Below are 21902 nucleotides of genomic sequence, written 5' to 3'. Positions count from 1 at the left end.
TGGGCTTTGTTCTCAAAGGCAAAGGATGATCTACAACTTCAAAGAAGAAAATGCATGTAATGTATTCCTCATTGTACAGACTCTCTTTGTGTAGTCACTGTGCTCACACAAGCACATGCTATGATTTTTTTAAGTATTTCTTTTTTTGTTCTACTTGGTATAATATGCAACAAAAATACTCAAAAATAAATCTTGTACATGCACCCTCTACTTACCCAATGCACATTAAGAGGGGTTATTAAGATGGTGTACTGTATTAGACTATATAAAATAACAAGGACATTAAATTACAATGAGTAAGCTTATTGAATTCTCTTTAAAAATTGCTCCTCTCCAATACTTAAACTTCCTTTATGATTTCACAAATCCAAAGATTCAATAATGATGTTAGTACATACCTTAAAATATTTTAATTTCTTTAGTCCTAAAACACATGGATAACTCCAAGGTTCCTTTCATTAAAAAGAATCAAATAATGGCATTTGTTACCTTTCAATATATATTTTATGCCAAAAAACACCTCAATGCAAAAAGACTCGATAAGAAAAATAGCAAGAGATATTTTGGATAGCATCCACATATGCATTCTCTATGTCAAAAGCCATCTTCCCTAACTTCTTCCATATTTAAGTTCACTAAGTCGTAAGTATTGGACTCCATATTTTGCTTATTGAGCTTAGTATACAAGCAAACCATGTTTCCCATTCTCTGATGGTTGTGCTCTTCAACATTCTCTTTCTTTGATGGTTGTGCTCTTTGCCATGTTTCTCATTCTTTCTCTTTGCCATGCTTCTTATTCTTTGATGGTTGTGTTCTTTGCTAGAGGCTTGGCAAATCTTTGCTAGAGACTTATTAAAGTTGATGCTTGTGCTCTTTGCTAGATGCTTGTCAAATCTGATGGTGCTTCATGCTAAAGTCTTATCCATGTTGTCTATAGTGATGCTCATTAAACAAAGTTTAGCGCTTCTATAACTCTTATCCACTGCACTATTGCTTGTGATGCTCATTCCGGAGTTTTACGCATCTTGCTATGTGTTTGTGTGTGTCCACATACACACGCACATGCTTGTGTAGGCAAGCGAGCAAGCAGGCAAGCGAGTGTGCATGCATGCATGCGTGCGTGTGTTTTCAAAGTGTGAATGGATTCAAACGGAACAAAGTTGAATTTTTGCCTTTACAAAGAAGCCATGTGCTAAGTTGCAATTGTTTTGGCCTAGAGATGCTGTACAAACAAACCTATATCTTCATACACATGTCCAACAATTATTCAACCAAAAATATTTGAGGTCAAGTGAAAGCATCTTAAAATTACATGAAAGACTAAGGAATTTTCGACCAATGCAAATTAACCAATAATGATTTGTACTAAGAAGGTCCCTGGTTTTTAAAGAACTTGACTAATTGCAAATTAGTAAGGATTGAGGAAAGCTACGTCAATCCATGTGTACAGTATCTTGATTTCGAGGCTAGATGCTCTTGTACCATGCTAAAGGTGACTTTTTTCAAAGCATAGAGGAGTTTCTTTCTAGCCCATCTAACATAGAACTCATGTAAGAATTTAAGGGATGCTTGAGCTAAAATGTAAGGAGATCAAGAAAATGCAAACCAAGGGATCATACAAACACCTTCAACGCAAACCATGATACATTCTAAAGGACTCAAGAAAGATGCATGAGAAGGCTTGAGGTGACAAATCTAGAAGGCGATATGATGCTCCAATAAACCCATGATGATTTTGCTAATCGTAAAAAGAGAAGCTTGTGAAGGTTAGAGGAGCCTCGAGATAAAGATCAAGGGGGTATCCCATAGAAGTTCTAAATCTTAATGTAGATAACCAAGCTATTATGAGAGGGCTAAGCGACCCACCCATGAGCGGAGACATCAAGGCACAACCATAAATGAAGATAGGTGCAATTCAAGAAACTCAAGGGCATGACCAGCTAACACGCTAAAGCAATGGAGGGATTGACAAGATGTCACCACCAAATAGGTCAAAGAACTAGAGGACAAAGATCCATTCATCCATGTGCAAGCCTTTATCTAATTTAATATTGGTTGTAAAAATTAGATAAATCATAAATCCATATATACACTCCACAAGGCAATTGAACGATTTTCAATCAAAATACTGAATGAGGAAAGATGCCTTCGATTTTGCACTCACAAAACTAGATGATACTGCTATGGGAATCTAGATGTTAAGCAACCCTTCTTTAGCCTAAGGTCAATAGAAATATTAAATCCCACAAAGACCTACAAGGGATTGCACCACCAAGCCATAGATAGGAAAACGGGTAGCCAACTTCAAACAAGAAAAGGAACTGATGCAAAATGCATCAATAAGAAGAATGATAGAAAGAAATTCTTGCCATAGAATTGTATGAGGCATTGCAAAAACTCAATATTCAAGGGAAACCTTATTCCAACAAGAAGTGATGCAATAAATGCACGACACCAGGACATACGGCTAATAAGCACTAAGGCAAGTATTCCAACATCTACATTAGCTAAGGCGTGGCAAGGAGGAATGCAATAATGAGAAGAACAATGAGTACACCTCACCAAAAACCAAAGAAAGTTAGTCTTGCAATAGATTATGTAAGGCATTGCAAAAACTCAATATTTAAGGGAAACCCTATTCCAACAAGAAATGATGCAAAGAATGCATGAAACCAAGACATACGGCCAACGAGCACTGAGCCAAGTATTGCAACATCCACCTTAGGTAAGGCATGGCGAGGAGGAATGTTTGGTGGCATCAAACCAAGTGTCTTATGATGACTTAGGGCAATGATCCTCCTCCTTGAACGCTTGCCTGAAGGAGATAATCCCACTCCCTGAACGCTTGCCTCAAGGCTGCTCTACTAGATGGGTCCATGATGGAAGGCTGGAAGACCCATCAACTGCTGCAAGAATGACTATCACAGAGAGGGGAGGGGGGGGGGATACCCCCTTAACCCTACCCCGCAAGGTGTGAACGCACACGGGTGAAGACGGTAGCCGGCCCGATGCGCGATGAACATTGGGAAGGAGAGGCTAATGGAGTATGGTGCTACCACTAGTCCGGGGCATATCCCAAACATGCTCCCTCTTCTAACTGAGTCTCCATAACTTAAGCTTTGCTGTCAAGAGCAAAATACAAAATTATATCATATCCCATACATGCTCCCTCCTCTTCTAACTAAGTCTCCACTCAGATCAGAAGACACCATACTGCTCTGATACCAATGTAACATGCAGAGACTTGCTGTGCGGAAAATAGATGACAATAAAAGGCAAACTCAAGCATGAAAGACACATGATATTTACCTAAACATGGTTGCCAAATCGGCATACAAAACTGTGCTGAGACCACTCCCCTAACTACGACATGCGGCATATGGAACTATGCTGCGGAAATAGAACACCCAAACCTCGCACCTATGCTGGCTGGAAGCACTGCTGGAGGCTGGGAGCTGAGTCCTGAACTGAGGAAGCTGAGTGAGTAAAAAGGGGGGGCTGAATGCCCCTTCTATAGGGCTGGGAACCAGCCAACCTTGGGCCAGCACAACCGACTGGCTGGTCGGTTTTGGCCGATCAGGCTGCTGGCCCTTGCCTATAAAACCAGGCCCTTTTGGCCCATTTCAGGTAGGCTAGACAGCCAGTTGTCACTGCCACCTGGGCTTGACCGTGACATGGAACGATAGTCTACTTGATGATCTTGGCAGACCACTCGGTACTTTTCGTTACATGCAGTAGTCTTCATGGGGGGAAGGTCATGCTCCTTTGTCAAGGAATTACAACAAAACACAGAGAGATGAAAGATAGATTGGAAGGAACTGAAAGATGCAAATGCAAAAAGTGAAGGAGCTGAAAGGGAAAGCCCCCTCAATGGAATTACCCAATCGAAGTACCCAAGATCAAAAGCAGATGAGCCAACGACCCACTTCAAGTTAAGCACCTGACGAGATTAGACTTCATGTTAAGCATCTAATGAGACTAGGCTTGGGTACCACGACATAGCATATGCTATTTACCTTGCTATCATTTAAGGAATCATAAGACTTCAGCCATATCTGCAAGTGTCTTTAGCTCCCTCCAAGGCTTGCTCTTGAACCTTCAGAATTGCTAAGGTAGGACTTGTAGTAGCTTGGTTTAAAAAGGCCACATCAACAGCCAATGTATCATGAAGATTTGATGGAGATTGACAATAACGACAACCACATAACCGTCCATGATGAAAACGTAAACAAGGATCTTCCAAAAGTGACTTGAAAAACCACACATGATTGAAACCCACAAGAATAACATTGACACCTACTCTATCGTTAAATGTTTTTGTAAATATCTTGCCCTCCAGCCCTCCCTTGAATTGTTATGAATGTATTGTCTCAATCATGCTTACAATAATTGCCGAACCACAACACACACGCACCCACACCCTAAGATAGATAAGGGGAAAAAGAAAAGGGACAATGCGGAGAGGGTTTCACATCCGGACTATGCCTACCAACGCCTTGACCTGCATTCACCTACCCTTACACATACATGCACGTGCCCTCGCACATAAAATACACTTGCATGCATGCTCGTGCGGGCAAACAGGTGTGAAGACTCAATGTGCAAATTTAGCAGGTGCAATGTGAAGGCAATGGTTGCATCACATCATTCCAACGAAAACAAAATACTGAGCCTTCAACATCCAGGAATGAGTATGCTTGCATATTGTGCACCTAATTCAGTGAGTCTGGGAGGATTTAGAGGCCACCTTTCTAGGGGAAGTTGGCATAAAAACGACTCCAGGGCATCGGTCCACAGCTCATGGACTATGCATACCCATGCTCAAACCACAGCGAGCGCATACAGCCAATCCAGAGAGATCTGAGAATTAGAACCTTTGACCCTCTCGTGTCCATTCATTGCCTTGTGAGTTTTTTATACAACGCTCAATGACCTTCAATCTCAAACAGCGGCGCACCCCAGTATAAAAAGACAACATTTTTGCATGTCCGATGCAACCTCGGCAATGCCAGCTGCTTTTGGAGTCTGCCACACAATACACATCCATGCATTTGATGTCTATGAATAGCATATACCTGGCAAAATTTGAGGTTGATTGCCTCACAGCTTTCCATTTTACAATGGCACCCTTCACTGTGCAACCATGGTCAGGTTTAGATAAGCACAGGCATCTGCTCCATAAATATGCACACCCATGCTTGAATTACAGAAAAAGAGTGCATGTAGCCCCTTGAGGATAGTAAGGGAGCTTACAGAGGTTGCCCTCATACCTGTAAGAACAGTCTTGCGAGGATTTTATGCAACTCTCATTGTGCTCGATTCATGGATGATGGGACACCCTTCAATCTCAGTTGAAACCATGCAGGCCGTAGAAACAGACAGTATTATTGTGAAATTCCCTGTGAACCCCAGATTGCCAGCAGCGTTTGACAATTCTGCAGCACACAAAGTATGTCAACGCATTGAATTTCTATATATTAGTTTTGCCAAATAAAATCTGTCTTAAATTGATCGCACACTTGGCCAGATTCAAGGTTAAGTATCTCACAATTTTCCATTTGACAGTAAGATCCTTCGCTGCATAACTATCGTCAGGTTTCAACTAGAAGTCGAGATGTGAAGGAGCGTTTACAGGTCCACCACAGAGAAGACTGCTAGCACCCTTACTGCTTGATTCTCCACCAGAGGCATCGACTGGAGCTTGATTCAGTCGCTCCAATACCAGAGCCTTTCTTCTTACAGATTTCAAAGCATGCACTGCTGCTTCAGGGACCGTAGGCACCTGCACATGTAAAAAAATTAATGAGAGAAGAATCCCTAAAGCCCTCCCAAGAGAAGTCAAAATCATTCAGCTTCTTGACCTAATGGTCAGACACTACATTGTTACAGAAAATAAATAGTCTGTGATAAGAAGGCCCAAAAAAAAACTGAGAAAAGAGCATACCTGTGTATTAATACATGGAAGCTTTAAGATGCGCAAAAATCCTACCATTTCATGGTAATCTGTTAATAGTGCTGCCATCTGTTTATCATCATCTATTCAAAAAGGTGTGCAGCAAGTTATAACCTTCAAAAAAATACTAATTTTGAAGCAGAACTGCCCTGACAAACAAAAGTGAAGCACCTTTCAGAAATGTTTGCCTCAAGACATGTACAACGTGTTAGAAACGAGAGAGTGTGAGAGCAAGAGAGCTGAACGTAGTGCTTGCAATAGAAGAAGTGACTAATACAAGTAGTAGGATGGGTTTTGTCTAAGTGACAAAACCTTATCCTTCACTAACCGTAGTTAGTGAACTAACTGTGGTTAGGGGGAAAAACCTCTAGAAGAGGGAAAAGTGCCCCTAACCTACTTATTACATTACATTGGTCACTGCTGAATTATAATAATAATTCTAACACCCCCCTGCAGTACCAATGTCATGTACAAGGAAATGATCAATCACCAAAAGGAGATAAGTTCAGGGCACTGCGAAATGCCTCAAACTTTTCAGGTGGAAGTGCTTTGGTGAAGATGTCTGCAACATTGTCATGTGTTGACACATAGATCATGCTGATCTCTCCTGCATGCAACTTCTCTCTGACATAGTGATAGCGAACCTCAATGTGCTTCGTGCAAGCATGAAACACATGATTCTTGGCCACTGCTATAGCACTTTGACTATCAGTGAGAATCGGAGAAGGACCCTCCAATGAAAGATGAAGATCAGCAAATAAACAACGCAGCCAAACACATTCAACTGTCGCTGTGAAAGCTGCCCTGTACTCAGCTTCACATGAGGAGGTAGCCACTGTAGACTGTTTCTTGCTCAGCCAAGAAATGCAAGCATGTCCTAGAAAGAAACAATTCCCACTGGTGGACTGCCTAGTATCATAGTCTCCAGCCCAATCTGAGTCACTGTAAGCATGCATCTGCAAGTCACCCCCCCTGGGAAACATCAAGCCAAAAGACTTTGTACCTTGCAAGTAACGGAAGATGCGTTTTACAGCCTGCCAATGCATAATCTTTGGGCTGTGCATATACCTGCTCACCTGAGAAGCTGAAAACTGAATATCATGTTGTGCATTGCAGAGATAAATGAGGCATCCAACAGCCTGACTATAGAGTGTGACATCATATACCTAGATGAATCCAAGAACATTCCCAAACTCATCCTCTAAAAACACAACATAGTGCAGTTTCAATCTCATGAGAGTCACTCACAAGGTTGAAAACCATAAACTCCATCATGCATAGCAAGGACTAGCTACTATGACATCCCCACTGACGTCATCGGCGCCCAACAATGGGTGTAGACCATAGTATAAAAATATGCTCTCACACATACAAATCCACACACCCACACATACTTGAGCATCCATTTATACAAAGTCTTCGTACTGAGTTTCTGTCGGCACTCCGGAGGTGAAGGGCAGACTCACCCGCATCATGCATTGTAAGCTTCAGCCCCGGCTCCATGGGAGTGGACATAGGCTTGCAAACATGCATGTTGAATCTGTCCAAGAGCTTTTGAACATACTTGGATTGAGACATAACAATGCCACGTTTCTCTTGAATAAACTGGATCCCCAAAAAGAAATGTAACAAGCCCAAGTCTGACATATCAAATGTAGCTTTCAATTGGGCCTTGAAATCTGCAATTACTTCCTCATTTGATCCGGTGAGCAACATGTCATCTACATAAAGAATGATGACCAGAATATCCCCCCCATCCTTCTTGATGTAGAGGGTGCTCTCAGTTGGACTATTGTGCAGCCCCTTGCTGATCAGAAAGGCATCAATTTTGACATACCATGCACGTGGGGCTTGTTTCAGCCCATACAAAGCTTTATTCAGCTTGCATGCCTGAAGTGCATTTCCTGAAATTTCAAAGCCCGAAGGTTGTTTGACATAAACCTCTTCCAATAAGTCTCCATTAAGGAAAGCTGTTCTAATGTCCAACTGATGAACATTCCATTCAAAATTTGCAGCCATGGCTATAACTGACCTGATGGTTGTCATCCTGGATGTAGGAGCAAAAGTCTCCTCATAATCTATGTCCTTTTTTTGAGCATATCCTTTTACAACCAGCCTTGCCTTGTACCGATCAATGGACCCATCTGGTTTTCTTTTGACTTTGAAAACCCACCGTGTACCTATGGCATTCTTACCTGGTGGCAAATCCACAACATCCCAAGTCTGATTTTTATGAATGGACTGCAACTCATCGTGCATGGCATTCATCCAATGCACATTATCTTTTGCTTCTTCAAATGTCTCAGGTTGCTCCTCATCAAGAAGAGTACCTTCATAAGCTGATTCAACTGAATGAGCTCCCTCCATGTGCCTTACTGCACTACGAGTTCTGCCAGGCAATGGAGCTTCAAGCCTACTCTCCCTGAGAGTCTGAAGCAACTAATGCGGGACTGTTTTGGCTGCGTGTATCTCTTGAATTTCTTGCCTGACAACTTCATCCACACCCTGAGGTTGTACCAATTCAACTGGGGGCTGAATCTGTACTTGTGGAGCTGGCGGAGGTTGCTGTAAATTCTGATTTTCAGCGGGGGAACCAAATGCTATAGGAAGCATCCCCTCAAACACATCATCTGAAGAGGCTGGAATCTGAAATTCAGCATTTGTATGTGCAGAATTTTCAGAGAATATGACATCTCTACTGACAAAAATCTTGCGTGTAGCAGGATTGTAGAGACGATAGCCTTTTCTTTGTGAACTATATCCCACAAAAATGCATTTTAGTTCCTTATATGACAACTGGTGTCTGAACTCCATAGGCACGTGGGCATATGCAACACAACCAAAAACTCTGAAGTGGTCCACTGAAGGCTTTCTCCCATGCCATGCCTCATAGGGAGTGATTGTCTTCAAAGCCTTTGTAGGAGCCCAATTTAAAATATAGTTTGCACACATGAGGCCTTCCAGCCAAAACCTGTGAGGCAACTTCTTACTTGTGAGCATGCATCTATCCATTTCCATGGCGGTGCGATTCTTCCGTTCAGCTTTGCCATTCTGTTGAGGTGTAAGCCTCACTGTAAGCTGATGCATAATGCCTTTTTCTTTCAAAAATGTCTCAAATTCATGAGACATGTATTCCCCCCCTTGATCTGTGCGAAGTGTCTGCACCTTGAGTCCTATCTCATTTTCAACCATAGCCACAAAGTGTTTGAAATGCATAAACACTTCTGATTTTACCTTGAGACCATAGACCCAGGTATAGTTGGTAAGTCATCTATGAATGTAACAAAATAGAGATAACCCCCAAAAGCAGGTGTCCTCATGGGACCGCAGACATCACTGTGAATAAGCTGCAATTTTCTTGTAGTTTTCACTGTACCATCCTTCTTGAAGGGAAGCCTATGCATTTTGCCAAGAATGCAACCTTCACATGCATGAGGAGGAGGTGACTCCAAAGGAGGTAATGCATCAACCATATCATGCTTTGAAGTGTCATTAAGCTGCCATAGCTCATGTGCCCATACCTGGCATGCCATAACTCCACATTGTGCATCGCAGCAGTGGAAGTGCTAACGGATAATGCAAGATGGGATCTTTTTTCATATAAATCAAGCTGAAAAAGACCCCGATACAAAGTGCCAGACAATCTCAAAGCATATTCATTTTCTTTGTCTCTGACTGCACACTTGTCATCATAAAAAACAACCTGAAATCCTCCTCTATTGAGTGAGGACACTGAAAGCAAATTCTTCTTTATACCTGGCACATAGAGTACATCTGAAATTCTGAAATCTGTGCCATCAGTGGATGTGAGAATAATATCTCCCACTCCACACACTGAATAAGAAGAATTATTTGCACAAGTGACCTTCTTCTTGGTGGGTGAAGAATGTAGAGTTACAAACAGATTTTTCTTGGAAGTAATGTGCTTTGAAGCACCACTATCAAAATACCAAGTATGTAGTGTCTCATCAACACTGAAAGAGCATTCATCCTTTGAAGGATCGTAACTGCAAGTCAAAAAAGCATATGGGTCATCATCATTAGTGGCTGTAGTATCTGAACTAAAAGAATCTGAAGTGCAAGTCAAAAAGGCGTAGTGCTCTTCAGCCAAGTTGGCTGCAACATCTCCTCCATCATGGCAAGGTGGACCTGATGCATTTGATATAGCCATACCCGAATCCCTTTTCTTTTCTTTGGCTATGCGCTTCTTGCACTCTCCAATATAATGACCTGGCTTCTTGAAATAATGACAGATGCCCTTCTTTTTCTGCTTGTTTGTATCACCATGTGCCTTATAAGAATGCTGTCCAGAATCAGCTTTATGCTGATGTGTGGGCTGATGGGCATGTGGCTTATGTTGCCCTTTACCCTTGGGCTTGAACTTAGAGAGCATAACATGCTCGCCAACCTGGGTTGCCATATTTTTGCATGTTTGTTCCTCTTGCAACAGAAGTCCTACCAACTCGTGAAAGGAGAGAGGATTGCTGCCCCCCCTCAATGACAAATTCAGCGAGGTGTGGAAACCAAGATAGGACTTAGGAAGGGAGTTCAGAGTGGTGGAGATCATCTCTGAATCCGGAATGACTTCATCAATGTTCAGCAATTGTTCCATGAGATCCTGAAGCTTCGTGAGGTGAGAATTCATGGAATCTCCCTCCTCCATATGTGTATGGGAAAGTTCTCGCTTCAAAAAGGAAAATCTAGCATCGTTTCTTGCTGCAAACATACTCTCCAGTATTACCCAAGCTGCCATAGACGTCTTGCATGACCGAATATGAGGTATAATGAACCTCTTGACAGAAAGAGAAATTAATGAAAGAGCTTGTGCATCTCTAGAGTCCCATCTTTTCTGCTCTGCTGTGGGAGCTCCTCGAGTGGCTATTCCAATCACCTGTGCTGTATTTGTACCTCTACGGGGCCTCCAGCTGTAGAAGTGACAGGTATAGGTGTTGTATCTGGTCTTTCTTCATCTCCATTGACAAAATCCCAAAGATTTCTGCCAACTAAGATATTGCGAACCATGAAACTCCACAAGGAGTAGTTGGTGCCATCCAACCTATCCTCCTGTGCGAGAACCCCGAACACCTCATTTGAGATGTTCTGTGCCATTTTTGCCAGATAAACTCAGAAATACAGCAAACTGAACAAGTAAAATCCCTTCCTGGGATGTAAGATGCACAAGCAAAATCTGCAAAGAAAAATATGCCCACAGTGACAAATACTGTCACAGCCTGTCAAAGGCTCAAAATGCACCGTTCAATGCCCAAAAATCTGCAAATAGAATCTGCAAAAGGTGGCAAAAGTCTGCAATTTGACCCGTACTGAGTCCAAAACTGTTTGTAGACTTCCAAAATGCCCTTTTACCTGCAAAATTGCAACCCAAATGCAAAAGCCCCAATTTTTTGTGGGAAATTGCATACAAAAGAGGGCAAATGGTCTAAAAGCCCCAAATGTTGCACAAATTGCACTCTGCCTGCAAAAGCCCCAAATTTCACTACAAAATTGCAGTGTGATTGCAAAAGCCCCAAATTTTGGACAACCTGCAACCCAAATGCAATGTCTGCCCACAAATACAGAATGCCCCAAATTCTCTGCAAGATCTAAGCCAAACAATGGCTATCTGCAAACAATGTCTGCCAGAAAACCAACTGCTAGAGTACCTGCAACAAAACCTGCACAGAAGGCCTTGCAACATGAGTGTACGGACGCGTGAGAGATGGCCTGATAGAGATAGATATGAGATATCTTCACATCCCACCAGAGGGTTGCCATAGCATCAGGATAGTACCTGCTGCCATTCCGTCTGTACACTTTCCGTACAATATCCATACGACATACGGACTGATAGTCTGTACTTCACCGTACAACCGCGCCGCACGTGTGGCAATTGCAGGTCGTCCGTACCATCCGTACTGTCTGCACCGTATAGATCTATACCGTACAACTCCTGCACCCATACAGTCCTGCATTTCGTACGCTGCCGCCATTCCGTACATCTGTGTCAGCTTGTCCGTACTCCATATAGTTGGTCGTCCGTACAAGGTGGCCGTACTCAATCTGTATCTTGTACAGAATCCGTACTGACGGAATGTCAACGTAGGCTGGTACGGGAGCAGTACGGACGAAGTGATGCGTGCAGTACGAAAGTCGAGCTGCTAACTACAAGCTGTACCGACGATGAGCAGGAAGAGCAGGGAGTAAGGTAGCTAGGCAGGAAGCTTGCGGGCAAGGAAGCTAGGAGCAGGGTCTTGCTGCTCTGATACCAAATGTTAGAAACGAGAGAGTGTGAGAGCAAGAGAGCTGAACGTAGTGCTTGCAGTAGAAGAAGTGACTAATATAAGTAGTGGGATGGGTTTTGTCACTTAAAACGAGAGAGTGTGAGAGCAAGAGAGCTGAACGTAGTGCTTGCAGTAGAAGAAGTGACTAATATAAGTAGTGGGATGGGTTTTGTCTAAGTGACAAAACCTTATCCTTCACTAACCGTAGTTAGTGAACTAACTGTGGTTAGGGGGAAAAACCTCTAGAAGAGGGAAAAGTGCCCCTAACCTACTTATTACATTACATTGGTCACTGCTGAATTAACACAACGTAAAAAAGGCTGGACAGTTGTTTGCTTATAATGAAAATTACCAGGTATTGCCTCTACCAATAGAAGAACATCAGCCATGTGTTGCCATCGTACAGAGAAAGATGGAGCCAAGAGCGACGCAGGAAAGGTAAGCAAGGCAACTGCATTCGAAGCTCGAAGTAACCCCTTCAAAAAATGTAAAAATGCTAGCATCTCCCAATCCTGAATAATGAACCAAATTCACATCAAACGATGCATTAAAACAAGACTTCGGATGAGTTAGAGATGTCTGAAGCAGAGTGCTTTCAAGCTACAAGTAAGCTGAGGGCACATCAACAAAAAATGATTGTTGTTCACCAAAAAAATCCTCACATGCTCTGCTTCTCATTTCCCAACCCCCCTTCTGCTCTACGATCTCAATAGAAACAAAGAGTATGAAAAGCTAACTTCACCTACCCCCCCTCAACCAAATTCGCATAAAATGATGCATTTAAAACAAGGCTTGCATTGAATCAGAGATGCTTTCAAGCCAAAACTAAGCTCAGGGCATACAAACAAAAAGCAACTCTTGTTCACCCAAAAAATACACACATGCTCTGCTTCTCATTTTCTGGACAGGCTTCTGCTACGATCTCAAGAGAATGAAAAGCTGACTTCAGCTACCCTCCCGGGCCCCGGTTTTTCAAACTTTTCTAGTCCATTCGGATGAGTATGAAAAGTTGTGTCTTAGGTGAATCTGAATTTGAAGCAAAGGGAAGTGTCACCAAGCTGTAGATATTCCAAAGTCAAAGCATAAGTTGACCATTTATTGATCATAATTAATGAGTTCTTCTTTTATTTTAATTATGTTCAAAGAGTTACTTTCATTTGGTCAAAGTATTGACTTCGGTCAAAGATACTTAACCTCAGTTAAGTAAGCCTAATCTTGGTTAGGAAGATTTGGCTTCGGCTCAAGATGGTTAACCACGGTTAACCAAGGAACCAACGCATTGACTTTGGTTAGAGAATATTGACTTTGTTCAATGAGACTCAGCGTAAATGACTTTGATTAAAGGATATTGACTTTGTTCAATGAGACTTAGCTTACGCAAGGAGGGTTAACCTTGTTAACCAAGGTGCGCCAGCTTCAGTGGAGAGACTTGGCCATAATTAAGGCGCTTTGACTGATGGTCACGCCCCTTAATTACGACTAAGAGGGTTGACCTCGGTCGACCAAGAGCTGTGTTCTATGTTTTGTTCACATGTTTGCTTGGTGGGGACACCCACAGTGACTAGGATTAGTCTACAAATTATTATTTGCATGCAAAGCGTTGACCATTAACGGGTGTCATGGTTGTGCGCTTTAGTTAATGGTTGCAGAAACTAAGAAAGAATGAAGAATCAAGTAATATGGAGCTAGGCGAGCGCTTCGAAGATCACCAGCGTGACCAAGTGCTTCGAAGACTCAAGAGTTGCCCCTAGTGGCATGTAATTAGGAAAGTAGTTTAAAATTTGACACTTGGCATTTTGCCAAATGAATGAGCTTGAAGCTCTTTGTAAAATCATTCACTTTTTGAAGTTTTGTAACCCAGCTCTACGCTGAACTTTGTATTCAAAATCTCTTATCATGAATAAAAACCTTGGGGGGGGGACCGACAAGTTGTTCTGGGCTCTACTGTGCTGTGAGAGAGAGAGAGAGAGAGAGAGAGAGAGATGTTTGCTGTAAATGATGGTTTCAACGAGAGAGAGTTGTTCATAATGATGGTTTCAGTTGGTATCAGAGTTGTCTCGCTGTTTTCCATTAACAGTGACGATCTGACGAGAATGTTTGCTCTACCATTACTAATATGCTATTATGGCGAATAGTATGGATGGAGCGTAGAAGGAACAGGGGCTGTGAGGGAAATTTTCCATCAGTTTTACTGTAATAAATGCATGTAATGAGCATCGAGCGCACAAGTTCTTGGAGCTACTTGCAAGCGCTCACGGATGTGTCACAGGGATGTGAAAAGTGATGTAAAGTATCTTCGTAACTCAACCTACGGTTATCTCATGGTTAACCATGGTTAAGTCTTGTAATGGTTTGGCCGTGACGGACTGGCTAGAGGAAGTGCAGACTTCCTAGAAGTTCCTAGGGGCATTGTCTAGGTGCACCACTAGGTCCTAGGGGCAAGGCAAAGGCTTTAAAAGAGGGGTCTAAAAGTTGGACCCAAGGACAACCAACGTTGTCCTTGGTATGAGGGTTAGGACTTTAACGAAGGGCAAATGGCAAGAAGGAGGTGCCATTTGCCATGCATGTGTATACATGCCCTTCCCCCACCTTCCCTCACTCTCCCTGAAGTGCTGGACGTTTTCGGTTGTTCTTATGCAGTTTTTGAGCTGTTTGAACTGTTTCAAGCCTGTTTTCAGCCATTTTAACCCTGTTTTGGCTATTCCAAGGCTAGTATGCATTACTAGGAAGTGCCAAAAGTCATTTTCCAACTTTCCAAAAAGAATTGTACATACGAAATCCGAGCGGACGTGTGCAGCTGCCCAAGGTTGTCTTTTGTTGTGCTGGTTCTTTCTGCACGTGTTTCTAGCTGCATGGTGGCTTCAAGAGCTGTTCTGGATCAATGCAGGCTGCAAGAGAACTTTCCATGCTGCTTTTGGCATCCTCTCTTAGGAGGACTCAATCAGAGATCCCGAGGTAGTCATTTCGGGACAGATCTGTGGACCATCTTTCCTCTACATCTCTTTCTTGTTCACCCTCCGCTCTCTACCTTCATTTCTCTCTTATCCTGATTGCTGGAAGACACCTGCACCCTGCGGGCAGCCTGGACAGAGGATAAGTGCGAGGAAGGAGCTCGCCCCTCTGCCACAGACAGCGGGAATTGGTTCCAAGTTCTGTTTTTCCTTGTTCTTTCTTGTTTTGCAGCCTTTTGCAGTGCATGCACATTGTTTGCAATCCTTTTAGGACTCCTACAGGTTCTAGCAAGCACCCAAAGGCAAGGGTAAATCTTGTGATAGGCCTAAGGATAGTGTGGATGCATGTGATAGCCTTGAGGCTGCCTTGGGCTCAGTTTGCTAGTGGTTTGGATGCCCGAATGCCTCTCAGTTGGGTCAAATCAAAAGTGAATGCCTGCGTATGCCTTGCCAGTGGGAATTCTAGTGGTGCACTTTGATTAGATGCCTTAAAGACATGTAGAGGATTTGCAAAGAGGAACAGTGCAGGGTTGGACCCTTGTTGTAAAGCATTTCCATTCAGAAGCATTAAATAAATACCGTAAGGGGCGCCAAGGCATTTGGGACCAGTGGGTGCACTGTGTACTATTTTCATTGAGCAGGGGCATTCTAGCCTCACCTTTGTTATTGTTGAAGTTTGTTTCTAAGTTGTGCTAAGTGATTGAAGTGACTGAAGCTTGCATTGTGGCCATTTATGAAGTTTATGATTGAGTAGAAGAAGATCACTGCCCTTTTGTTTATCAAAGGCCGGTTTCAGATGTTTGAACAACTGACAGGAAAATCTTTAAGGGAATTCTGAGCTTGTGATGAACGTGTGCACCACTGTTGCGCCAATATTCGAGCCCCGTGACGTTAACAAAGTGCATTGTGGCCATTTATGAAGTTTATGATTGAGTAGAAGAAGATCAATGCCCTTTTGTTTATCAAAGGCCGGTTTCGGATGTTTGAACAACTGACGGTAGAATCTTTAAGGAATTTTGAGCTTGTGATGAACGTGTGCACCACTGTTGCACCAATATTCGAGCCCGGTGATGTTAACAAAGTGCTGTTTGCTAGGCGTTGACGGAAATCCCCGTTACGTTTTGCTGTTGAGGCGGACCTTGGAGGCGCACAACAGGAATCAAGTGCCACCCCTCTGTGATCACGTAACGATGACGAATCGTCGGTGGTCTCCCGTGATCAACACGAAGCAATTCTCGCTGACGATGGCATAAACGGAATGCTTGGCAAGTTCTAAGTGCCGGATTGGTGAACCAAAACGAAACAGTAGACTTGTAATAGGCCAAGAAAGTCGTGTGAATTTGGCGGGACAAGAGCGTACGTGTGTCGATGTAACTTATGCTTCGTCTTTCGCAAATGGTCGTTTCTCGTTGATGCGCGACGCTGCAAGAGATCTCCGTTGCTTTTCCTTGCCTTGGCAATATATGCACGTGCGCTGACCAAAGGACTTTCCGTCAAAAACTTTCGTGAAGGCGCCGTGAGCAACAAACGAATTTTTTTTCCCTGTCAAATACTTCGCAGATTTTTCTGTCGTAACAGCCAACAGCAGGGCACGTGGCAGATGAGCAGCAGGCAGGTGACGTGGCAGTACACGTGCGAGCTGACGTGGCACACACGTGTGGGATGACGTGGCCTAACATGTGGCAGTGCACAATGCACTGGTGATGTGGCAGACTAGTGGTTAGCCCAACCTAACCCTGGTTAGTTGACACTGGTTGGTTGAACCAGCACCCAATGAGCTCAACCTTGGTCCAGTTAGCCTGACCTAACCAGACCAGTCTGGTTAGTGTAACCAGACTGACCAGTCCAGTTACTCTGGTTAGAGCTCAGTTACAGACTAACCAGACCAGAACCAATTAGTCTAGTTAGTGTAGCCAGCTGGTTACTCCTCTAGTTACTGTTCCCCAAAAAAAAAAGACAGTTGTAGAGACAGTTTTTGCTATCAGTTTCCAACTATCTGTCGGTTATTTTCCTGTCAAAAAATCAGCAGAAAACATCAGAAATCAGAGATTTGCAAAAGAAAAACAAATGCATGCCTTTATGCACAGAAAAAGGGGAAAACAGATGCATTTTTAGTGCTTTCTGCCGCAGCCAGAAAAGGGGCAATACAATTAGTGAATGCTTCAGCAACTTTGGGGGTTTATGCATTGAGTTGACAGCCCGACACTGGCATGAGTTATGAATGCAATACACCTCTTGTTGAGGTATTCCTCTCAGGAAAGAAAAGCTTGAGTGCATCAGGTGCATACACATAGTGTGTGAGAATTTACAAATCTCAGATTTTGGTTGCAGAGATGACTTCACAGCAGCATGCCCAATCATCCCATGAGGGAATGGCAGAGTCTGATCAGGTACGGCAGGCTGAGGGTATGCAGACAAATAAAGAGAATGCCAACAGAGAGCTGATTACTCAGTTGGCAAAGGCAAGAAGCGACCCTTTGTTTGGCAAGATGGTACAACCTCTCTTTGAGGAAGAGCTAGAGAAGCCTCCCTTTCGAGCAAATCAGGGAGTGGTGGGCAAAAAGAGATCCTTGAGTCCTACTCCTCTTTCAGATGACACATCGGGAAAGAGTAAGAAGTCTTGCCATAAGGGCAGCAAAAAGAGGAAAAGAGAAGGTTCTCTTCCAAGAAGAAAAAGGCGAAGCATCATCATAGCTCATCTAGTTCGACTTCTTCTGAAGGCAATACCTTTAGTCTGGAAAATTTCAATGAGTCTTCGAAACTTTGTATGGTTGGTTTGCACTTGACATGGTGGATAACAAAAACTGCTAACTATACAGTTTATTCCCAAGCAGTTTCGGGACCATGTCCTCCTTGGTTGGGAGAGTATGCATATGGAAGCACAAGATACAATTGAGTCTTATAATCAGAAATTTTGGGACTCATATTTGCAGGTTTTACCTTTCAAGAAAATCTCTGACAAGACTCAACTCAAGAAGTATAGGGCAGAACTCACTCCAAAGATACAAGCCCAAGTGAACACTAAGGATATCAAAGATATTTCGGATCTTATGCATTCAGCCAATGTGGCTAATCTTATATATATGCAAGATCCTACTCCTGTGCCTTCAGGAATACTGGGGGATAAAAAGCCAATGACCCCCAAGTCTAAGACAAGAGAGTTTCCCAAGGCTCAAAAGAGGGGATTTCAGCCTCAGAAGCCGAGGGGAAACAAACAAAGTACAGAAGCCCTATAAAGGAAGGCGGCAGCTTACCCCTGAGCAGATTGAAACTTTCAAAAAAGAGGGTAAATGCTTCAAATGCGGCAAAGAGGGGGGCATGTGGCTGCCCAGTGCCCAGAAAAGCCTTCAACTCTGAAGGGAAGAAAGACAGAGAAGCCACATGGGGCAAATCAGAGACCAGCAAGCGCTGATTTTATTTGATCCAGGGGCTACATATAACTTTATATCAGAGGATTTAGCCCTAAGGCTGGGAGTAAAGACGGAGGAGTTGTCAGGGCTCTGAATGCTTACCAGATGTTCTGTGGCTAGTTACTCCCTTGATAGGGAAGCTCCGTCTTCATGTACAGAGTTATGTGGATCAAGAAGACTTCTTCATTTCTCCATTGAAACATCACGATGTGGTTTTGGATATGCCTTCATTCCATCACAAGGCAATGAAGTTGACTCTTTTCTGAGAGAGTGTTGGAGTATGTACATAGGGGCAAAGTACAACGTGTGGTTGCTAGGAATAGAGGGGAAACTATTCCCACTGTATCAAATAGTTCTGTTGGAAAAGAAATAAAGTCCGCAGTTTCAGCTTACATGGTTTTTGTAAAAGTGAGAGATGTTGAAATGCATGCTGAAATAAGTGAGGCATATCAAAACAAATTTGCGTTTCTTGAAATTTTTAAAGATTGCTTTTCTGACGCCTTGCCAGGGGAGTTACCCCCTAAGACACCTAGAGATCATGGCATAGAACTCATTCCTGGCAATGAGCCACCTAATAGGCCCCCATACAGAGTTAGTGCAACTCAACGAGGAGAGATTATGGCTCAACTGCAGGACTTGTTGTCCAAGGGGTTGATTCAACCTAGTTCCTCTACTTTTTGCTCTTCTATACTGCTAGTACAGAAGAAAGATGGTTCACTCCGTATGTGCGTCGATTACCACGAATAGATTCCCCATTCCGCACATTGATGATGTGCTAGATCAATTAAATGGGGCTTCCGTTTTCAGCAAGATAGACTTAAAGAGTAGTTATCACCAATTGAAGATACAACCTCAAGATGTCCATAAGACAACGGTCCACACTACTTGTATTAGTCTCTGGTGATGCCTTTTGGATTGACTAATGCCCCAGTTACTTTCAATAAAATGATGGATCGTATCTTCCGACCCTACAGACAGTTCACTGGTACCTTCTTCAATGACATTTTTGTCTTTTCTAAGTTCGAAGAACACAAGAAACATCTTGCTACAGTAGATCAAGAGCTGAGGAATCACCAGCTTTATGCAAACAGCAAGAAAAGTGAATTCTTCCTAGGAGAGATCCATTACTTGGGGCATATAATATCCAAAGATGGGATACGAATGGATCCGGCAAAGATCCAAGCCATTCAAGAATGGCCAGAGCTGAAAACTCTGCATGAAGTCTGTAGTTTCCTAAGCATGTGTTCTTACTACAGAAGATTTATCAGGCATTTTGCGGACATAGCCGCTCCACTTCACGACCTTACTAAGAAAAACGCAGCTTTCAGATGGGGAATTCCACAAAAGACAGCATTCACCACACTCAAAGAGAGGCTGACCATAGAGCAAGTCTTGTTAGTTCAAGATTTGTATCAGCCATTCGATGTGGATTGTGATGCTTGTGGGGAATGTGTTGGGGCTGCATTGCATCAGAATGGTCATGTGGTGGCTTATGAGAGCAGGAGACTCCGGGATACATAGAGATATCTGGGAATCTATGAGAAAGAGTTGCTGGCTGTAATTCATGCCATCCATAAATGGAACCATTATCTTTTGGGTGTAGTGTCCAGACTTTACACTTAAAACCAATCACCAAAGTCTGAGATACTTTTTGACCCAGACCAAACTCTCCGAAAAGCACATGAAATGGGCAAACATGCTGTCAATGTATCAATTTCAGATTGTCCATACTCCGGGAGTTAGGAACACTGTGGCAAATGCCTTGTCTTAAAGACCCCAGGTGAACAATGCGACTATTGCTTATCATCGGGATATGGAAGACATGAGGGAGGGAGCAATACGCTAATGATGCAGATTTTGGTGAGATTTTACAGCAAGTGCAAGAGGGGCAATCAACCAATCACTATTCCCTGAAAGATGGGTATCTAATGAAACATGACTCTATGCATCACCCGAGAGATGAGGAAAAATATTTTAAAGGAATGCCATGCACCTCCCTATGCTAGGCATAGAGGAATTACAGCAACAACTCAAGCAATAAAGAGGTATTTCTTTTGGCCAGGGATGCGGAAAGATATACATCAATTTGTCACAAAATGCCTTATCTGTCAGAAAAATATGATAGACGGAGCCACCTGGCCTACTTATGCCTCTTCCCGTGCCTTAAGCACCGTGGGAAAGTATTGCAATGGACTTCATTTTTTATTTGCCAAGATCGAAGTTAGGGAATGATGGGATTTGGACTATCATTGATAGATTCAGCAAGCAAGCTCATTTCATTCCGGTTCGCAAAATCATACAGGCAGATCATATGGCTAAGCTTTTCATGGCATAGATCTTTAAGCACCATGGTATGCCTAAGTCCATTGTTAGTGATCGAGATCCCAGAATGACTAGTCTATTTTGGAGAGCTTTATTTGATAATATGGGTACGAATCTGAATTTTTCTTCTTCCTTCCATCCCCAGACAGATGCTCAAAGTGAGGTAGCAAATTCTACAGCGTTGGATTTGAAATGCTACATGGATGACCAAGGTTCAGACTGGGAAAAGTACCTACCATTGGTGGAGTTTGCTTACAATAATACAGTTCACAGCTCCACACAAAAAGCCCCCTTTGAGATCATCTACGGGAACGTGATTCTGCCACCTATCCTGAGGACCAAAGATTGCAGCTGATCAGTTTGTTAGAGACCTCTAAACAGCTTTCAGCCAAGTCCGGACAGCAATTGAAAGGTCTCAAGAAAGCATAAAAGAGCTGTGGATAAGCACAAGAGACAGTTAGATCTCAAGGAAGGGGATTGGGAGCTTTTGAAGTTCGGGAAAGCTAGGCTAGGCAACCTGTATGCAAAGTTATCTCCCAGATACTATGGCCCTTTCAGGGTTACAAAAGAGATTAATGAGGTTGCATACAGGTTGGCACTGCCAGAGCATTGGAGGATTCACAATGCTTTTTATGCAAGTCTTCTAAAGAATTTCAAGGGCCAGAGTCTACAGAGCCAATAGCAAAGGATCAACCAGAAGTGGATGAGCTGGAGGAGGTCCTTCAAAGTTCAGCCAGAGCAGATTGTGTACCATACTGTACGCAAACGCCCTCAGGGCAAGGAATTTTACAGATACCTTGTAAAATTCAAGTATTATTTGCCAATGGATGCCAAGTGGATGGATGAAGACATGTTGTCTAATCATCCACAGCTTTTGGATATTTACAAGGAAGCTTTTCAGTTGAGGTCAACTGAATAGAAGCCGAGGGTAAGTGTTACCAAGCTGTAAATATTTCAAAGTCAAAGCATAAGTTGACTAGAGTGTTGA

The 21902-nt window shown here is 42.9% G+C and overlaps 1 protein-coding gene across 1 annotated transcript in view; it reads right to left on the bottom strand.

The window, feature by feature from the left end:
- Nucleotides 1–4587: 4587 nt before the first annotated feature.
- The window catches only part of ELO1 (Paxneb protein-like protein), a 30578-nt gene continuing 13263 nt past the window's right edge, over nt 4588–21902 (bottom strand). Inside the window, exons 6-10 of the mRNA XM_087391491.1 lie at nt 12584–12743; nt 5945–6036; nt 5549–5782; nt 5271–5435; nt 4588–5133 (exon numbers count right to left, since the gene is read on the bottom strand). Coding sequence (XP_087247617.1) covers nt 5603–5782; nt 5945–6036; nt 12584–12743 — 432 coding nt within the window. The 3' untranslated portion in view covers nt 4588–5133; nt 5271–5435; nt 5549–5602. The remainder of the gene's footprint in view (nt 5134–5270; nt 5436–5548; nt 5783–5944; nt 6037–12583; nt 12744–21902) is intronic.

The sequence above is a fragment of the Dipteris shenzhenensis genome, chromosome 20, assembly GCF_047967505.1.
Source record: "Dipteris shenzhenensis isolate YYH24624 ecotype China chromosome 20, Dip_SZ_1.0, whole genome shotgun sequence".
Lineage (NCBI taxonomy): Eukaryota > Viridiplantae > Streptophyta > Polypodiopsida > Gleicheniales > Dipteridaceae > Dipteris > Dipteris shenzhenensis.
The sequence above is the reverse complement of the archived record's forward strand: the minus strand, read 5'-3'. Positions and strand labels throughout refer to the sequence as shown.